Genomic DNA, 7,189 nt, shown 5'->3' on the forward strand with positions numbered 1-7,189 from the left:
TTGGTTCTACCCACATAAGGATAAACTGGTCCCAGCCCCTGTAACCATGACAAACTCTCAGATGTCATTTTTGTTCATTCTTCAGACATAATCTAAAATAAGTCCTAGAAGCACTTAAATCTCTTACATCTCTCTGGAAGTCTTAACACACAGCTCAGACATCACTGTGTACATTGCAGACATGGAGTTGATAACTTCAAATCTGAGAGATACATTCTTTTCTACCCTTTAAAAACATTAAATTACTTCTCCTTCTTGACCCATCTGTACTACTAAGCATTGTTTTCTGGCCAATTTTCATCAACAAATAGTACAGAAATTAGTGATCTCCCTCAATTTTCATAAGAAGCAATCCAGAGTGCCTTTGTTCATGAGTTCAAATACTGGGATACCTTTTTCTGCCACTTCAGGACTGTGAATAATTTCCTGTAGGATCCCTAACAAAGAGTGAGGTTCAGCTGTTCTGAACTACATGCTGTCCTACACTGCTTCTTGAGGTAGGAACCCCTCTCTGGATTCATTGCCAAGTATACTCAGAAGACAGAACATATCCCTTGGTATTGTAGTAAACTGAACAATTTAATGAAAGTTAACAACTTCTGTATGTTAAATGTAAGATTGCACATAGCAATCACAATTCTATAACTAATGAACTAATTTCAGGTTGGTAAAGATGGTCCTTTCCCTTTATCTTCCCTTCTCTCCACCAAAACTTAACAGAGTGGGCATTTCTTTTTGGAAGCTTTTGCAATGTTGTTGTGGGAGTGTTGCTTTCACTTTAAAGTTTTAATTGTCAGTTCAACTATGGATAGTATTTAATTAATTTTAGACTGGATGTCTACATTTCGTGTTCTTCTGTATGAGATGATAGTAGTCCTTTAGTGTATTGAAATGAGCCCTTCTAGAACATGTTTTACATCAGCCAAAACCAGATATCCAGAAGAGATCAGATGAACCACATGCAAGCAACATTTCTCACTCTCCTGATTTGCAATCAAGGGTGTCCAGGTAACTGTCTTGTATGTATAAAACATATACACCATATGTGTCAAAACTAAAAGTACCCCAGAACATAACATTAATAAATGGTCTGTCTGCTTAAATTGAGTTTCAGCTTATTCTGAACTGAATTTATGCTGTAGAGAGGGAAAAGAAAGCAAACAAGCAGGCAAGAAGGTATCAATATGTAATAATACATCTACAATGACATGCATGGATTTATTTTGCATAGTTTACAGTGCTCACTATATATTCATGTTCTTGCTCCATACCGCCCCACAACTGATAGCAAGATTATTTACCTGTTTTGTTCTTCTGCTTACATATTTTAAGATGTACAATTACACATTACCAAGCTTTATTCAAATTAAACATATTCATATGTCATGTAATTGTGTCTGAGTCTGTAACTTGTTAAAAATTATTGCTCCCTTTTTTTTTTTTAACAGAAAGCAGCCCTGTGAAACCCAGAAATTTACTTGTTTGTTTTTGCAGAGCTTCCTTTACCTCTTTGTTTCGCAGACTGTAGATGAGAGGATTGACCAAGGGAGTGAGAATGGTATAAAAAACAGAGAAGACTTTGTTTGGAGACATTTTGATATCACGATGAGGAAGTACGTAAACAGTTAATATTGACCAGTAAAAAAGAATCACCACTATAAGATGTGAGGAGCAAGTGGAAAAGGCCTTTTTCCTTCTAACAGCAGAAGGAATTTTCATGAGTGTGATAATGATGTAGAGATAGGATGAGAAGGTCAACAGAAATGGAGGCAGTGAGCACACACCTGCTACAACAGAAGTGACAAGTCCTGTCACATGAGTGTTACTACAGGACAGTTTTAGCATTGGGAATGAGTCACAGAAAAAATGGTCAATTTTGTTAGGCCTGCAAAAATCTAAATTTGAGATCAGGAATGTTAGTATAGAATTAGACAGGAAACCACTTATCCAAGATGCAGCACCCAGCTGGAAACAGAGCTTGTTGGTCATACGGATGGGATAGTGAAGGGGTTTGCACACCGCTAGGTACCTATCATAGGACATCACAGCGAGGAGATAACACTCTGCAGCTGCCAAGCAACCAAAGAAATAGTATTGTGTAAAACATCCATTGACTGAAATACTTCTGTCTCCACCCAGATAGTTAAACAACATCCTCGGTAAGATATTTGAGCTGTAGCAGATTTCCAAACAGGCCAAGTTGCCCAGAAAGAAGTACATAGGGGTATGAAGGTGCCGACTAAACACCATCAGCACAAGGATGAAGATGTTTCCAGATATGGTCAGAATGTAGATTGACAGAAACATTAGGAAGAGAAAATAATCCAGTTCAGGGCCATTTCCAAATCCCAGGAGGATGAACTCTGTAACAGCTGATTTGTTTTTCCACTCCTGCTTTGTCATAATTTTTATTCTAGTGAGAGAACAGGAAATGTTAGCACCAACAAATACTTTTACAATTAACACTCAAATAATGAAAGTTTCTTCACTTTCATTAGAAGCAGAGAGAAGCAGAGAGTAAAAAAAAAAAGTCTTTGTCTTACCAGACCTGCTGCCTGATTTCTATAGAGATTGGTCACATACTAAGAGTTACATTACTTATATGCTAATATGTAATATGTATAACCTAATATGCTGAGAAGTGCACTTAAAACTGAAGCAATGCCTGCGCCTCTTCTCTGGCCCAAAGGTATTTTCTACCAGGTTTCCAGTCTGTACAAGCAGTTAAAAATCAAGTTCTCTCATTAGATGCCATTACAAGTTTTGCCATATTCCTCTCTTTTATGAGAAAAATAAAAATTTTTTTTCTGACTGTTCCAGTAGTAATGTAAACATATTTCCATTGTATTGATGCATATTTTATATTTGCTATATTTAAGTATGTAGCATGACCTTTAAGAAATTTTTCTTACGTGAAGGAGGCTGAAAAACAATCCAACTTCCACCAATGAAAATAAGCATGAAGAACATCTGTATCAACCTCAGCATATGTTTACTATGGCATAGAGATACCAAACACACACAAAAGCACATTACAGTTGTCTCACCTTTCAGTCTTGTCAATGGGTGGAATGAAGGATTCCAGATTTAAGAATTTTAATTCACCCTAAACCAGACAGAATGTATCATCTCATAAAAGTACCTGTCTTGTCACTGAGAACTCGGTGAGAAGATAGTTGCCAAACCCTTAATCAGAAAAATATGGTTTAGATAAATCTTACTGCTTGTCATAATGTTTTTTATTTTTCCTCTCATGTACTGACACATCATTCTCTAGATTTCCTTACAAATCAAATTTGCCACAACTCCTGAGGCTTTCACTGATCTTTTCTGGATTTATTTAGTACAGAAATACTAACATTTCCCCACTCCTCTCTCCCTGCCCCCTCCCCTCCTTCAGTGTCCAAAACTAGACACTATACTGTGGTTAAGGCTATATCAGCAAAGGAACTGAACAGAAAAATCTGCTTCTTTTTTCTTCTGTATAGACTCTTGTTGTCAGCTCTGCTTTTATCCAGCTGTGCATGGAGCTGGGAGAGGAACTGGCAATGTATTAATGGGGCGAGGCATTTTTCAAGCCGATGCACCTAGCAACTCACATTCGAACCATGGTGCTTGACTGGGAGGGACAATCTTCAACCTCAGGGTTCTGTAAACACATCCTACATCATAAATAAAACGTTGGTGTTTTTTTTTTCAGCCCATTGTCTTCACAGATCTAGCACTTCAACTTAAACAGCATCTATTTGAGCCATCTTCAGCAACTGACATGAAATGTCTACTTCTTCTAAGGCATGCACCTCAGACTCCTCTTACAGTCTACGGAGAGAAGTGTGTCCTTTAGAATGTAGTCCATTCAATGTGTTTTAGATATCTATTTTGTTTGAGCTAAATAATCTAAGCAAATTATCGATTTTCTTCTGTTGACAATAGCAGGAGTATAAATATTAGCTCAGAAGTCAGCTTCTGCCATGCAGACTGCATCACTGTCTTGATGTCACTCATGACATTCAGGCACTGCATGTAGGTGGAGTTGACCAGACTCTCTAGCAGTGAAGGGCATATAAAGAAATCCATCCAATAACTTATATCTGGATGACCTATGATAGCTTAAGACGTCTTAAGACTTACACATTTCTTTCTACAGATCTAATTTTAAATTTTCATTTAAACTGTTATTCATTCAACCCCCCCAATTTTTAGACAATTTCCAACATCTGACAATGGAAAATGTTGGAAGTGTGTCCTGTTTCTGTGCCAATCAACAAAACTTTCAGATCAACACTGTTTCTTACCTGAAACCACAGGAACATTGAAATCCAATTAAAAAATCTTTCATTTCTCAAATTATGATCCATCTTTATTTTTTCTAAGAGCTTGATTTTCTCATAAAAAGAAAAATAGCGCTCCTTGTTCAGCAAAGACCCTCTTTCCCATTAGTTGTTTTTTTTTTTTTTTAGCCAAATGAATATACCAACTCTTCTTTTACATTATGTCACCTACAGAGTGTTTTTCCCTTCACCTCACCCCTTAAAAAGCTTTCAGAGTTGAGACTTGTGAAATACCCCTGGGGATAATCAAGCAAACAAAAGACTTGGAGATGTTGTTTCCATCAACCTCATACACACATAAATAACCGTTCTTTTCTTGTACACTCTGACTGGAATTATGGTTTTCTTAGCCTACATTTTGTTTACTTTTGGGCCTGGATGGAATTATATTGATGGAGAGATTGACAACCAAATGAGTGTTTACTATGATGATCATCACTGCTATCAAGTCAGCAATGGGTTCTACAGATGTGTTGAAGTCTAAAACTGACTAGGGCCTAGATTTAATGCCAGGCAGCTACCTGAGTCTCATCCTCTGGAGATGTTGCTCCATCTTCTTTTTGGGCAGGGTGACTTGTGTGCTAGCTGTGGTACCACAAATAAATGAGATGATTGTTTTTAGTCCTGGTGTTTAATCTCAGCTTACTAGCTTGCATTTAAGAAGGCCAGGTAGACTATAACTAGTCAATATTCAGACTACTTAGTCTCCAAGACCAGACAGAAACAGCTTGATGAATAAACATCTTTTGGCAAAGCACAGCTTGCATCAGTTTTCTGAGCCTCAGAAAAAAAAGAAAAATCATGTGAAAGTGGGGAAATTTAAAGACCGCATGAAAAAAGTGGAATCCCCAAAAAGTAGAAAGGGAAGTTATGTTGTGCAATCACCACTAGATGGGAGTGTAGTCAGAACAATGTGAACTATCTATTCCTGTCAGAGTGACTTTGGCTTGTGCAGGTGCAGAGATGGTTCTAGTTGAACGGCAGAGACTGAATACCGTCCATTCAGGTTGCTAACATGAGATGGAATTAATCTGTCTCAAAAATACGAAATCTACCTGTTGAGTTTCCCATGGGGTACCCTTAGTTTTCTATCAATTAGCTGCTCTGTCATTTCCATGATAGAAATAAAATGCTTTTGTCCAACCACAGTTTCAGCCACGTCATTGCCATAATTTGTGTATGTGTCATCTAGAATCCTTAGTTTGGAGGACAAGACACACCAGAAGATAGGACTCTGATTTTGGGGCCAGAATGCCCTCACATGATTAATTCACACACTATTAATTTGTACCTAGCCTCAGGTAGTTATTTACAAACTCCATCTGGAAAGTGAAGAGACAATGGACTACTAAGTCTTCCAACATCAAAACTGTCACCTGAAGTGGCAATGGAAGCTCTTAAAAGTGTCTGTCTCTTTTCAGTGAGCAAGCTACACTGAGTATCTAGTTGAGTCTAGATATCCAAATATCTAGTTAAAATAGTCAAATATTCAAGAGGCTAAATCTGGGTGAGATGACTTCAGCTTCTAAGGAGATTCCTGCCTTCCTTTTTTAAACCTGAGTATGATTACAAAACTTGCTTAGTAAGTAAAATACTTGAGTCCTAGCTGCATTGTAGCTCAGTCATTACCTCCAACTCCCTTACTACCAGACGATACCCTAGTGCCTAGGCTATGGCATGATTCATCATAAGTTCTCTTTCATCTGTGTTAATGAGTTCTGCCATGGGGTGGGAAGTAATGTCAAGTTCATGAATGCCGAAACTCAGCCGGAGACTGTCCGAATCCACAGTGATGTTCTGTGCACATTGTGTCCAATATAAAATGCTTTGTCTGTTTCTGGGGAAAAAAAAGAAAAGGCCACCAGGAGGAGATTTTGTGTATCTCAGGTGAGTATCCACATTTGGGTATGTGGAAGGCTTACATGTGGTATTCTTGTGAATTAGGGAAGACAGAACAATGAGATTCTGTCTTCTAATAAGGAGATTTTATGACTCATGATTCTTCAGAAGCATTCATATTCTAACCATATAAACCCAACTTTGAAACGCCTTTCGATATTGTTTGAATGAGGTGTCCCACCAGGACTTTGGCCAAGGAACATCTTGCCAACACAGATAGCAACTTCCTAATGGATTTATTAAAATTTCAATTTGTTTTTGGCCTACAAGATTACTTGAAATATAAGGCAGCCAGCCATAGTGAGCATTAGCAGTAAGTAGGCTCCGGAGATAGGTAATAAAAAAGAATGTTTTTAGACTGTACAGAAAAGGGATTTCAGAGAGAGATGTATAATAGCTGCTCAGTTTACCTGGACATGGGTGGAAATATTTGCAAACATACACTCATAGAAAAATACATAACTGCAAAATGAGATTTCTGCTTACCTGAACCTGAAGATTAAGACTTCATCTGGCCAAATTTGACACTGAATAAACTCAAGTTAACTTCGTTTCACATGGAGTTTTCTATCTTCCCTGAAATTCAAGCTACATTATACATATAGAAAATTAGATTAACTTACTTAAATAGATGTGTGCAGTGTAGGTTTAAGTTCATTTGGGTTTCTTTTCCTGCATTTTGCTCAAAAAGGATGCAGGTCTATTGTAGGCATTGTGCCATGTCTGCCATCAGTCTGCAGAAATCTCAGTCCAAGTAGCTGAAGCCTGCCCTCAGGGAGTTGCTCAGGAGACACCTGAATTAGAGACTTATGAAATTAGATGCTCAAGTTTGGATGTCAAATAGTCATGAAAACTCAGTTCACTGTTTGCAAAGCTGGATAAAAAAAGGTGTGTTCAGTGTTTAGGAAGTTAGCAGCTATTCACACCAGGAAAGAAGTGTCCATTTATCCTCAGCAGGA

General features: G+C 37.8%; 1 protein-coding gene across 1 annotated transcript in view; it reads right to left on the reverse strand.

Annotated features, from left to right (window-relative positions):
* Nucleotides 1-533: 533 nt before the first annotated feature.
* Nucleotides 534-7,189, reverse strand: part of LOC103768700 (olfactory receptor 1020-like) — a 7,750-nt gene continuing 1,094 nt past the window's right edge. The window contains exons 2-5 of the mRNA XM_008935854.1: nucleotides 3,048-3,106; nucleotides 2,193-2,413; nucleotides 1,507-1,787; nucleotides 534-596 (exon numbers count right to left, since the gene is read on the reverse strand). Of these exons, the coding sequence (XP_008934102.1) occupies nucleotides 534-596; nucleotides 1,507-1,787; nucleotides 2,193-2,413; nucleotides 3,048-3,106 (624 nt within the window). The remainder of the gene's footprint in view (nucleotides 597-1,506; nucleotides 1,788-2,192; nucleotides 2,414-3,047; nucleotides 3,107-7,189) is intronic.

This window comes from Merops nubicus, unplaced genomic scaffold, assembly GCF_000691845.1.
Source record: "Merops nubicus isolate BGI_N331 unplaced genomic scaffold, ASM69184v1 scaffold17002, whole genome shotgun sequence".
Lineage (NCBI taxonomy): Eukaryota > Metazoa > Chordata > Aves > Coraciiformes > Meropidae > Merops > Merops nubicus.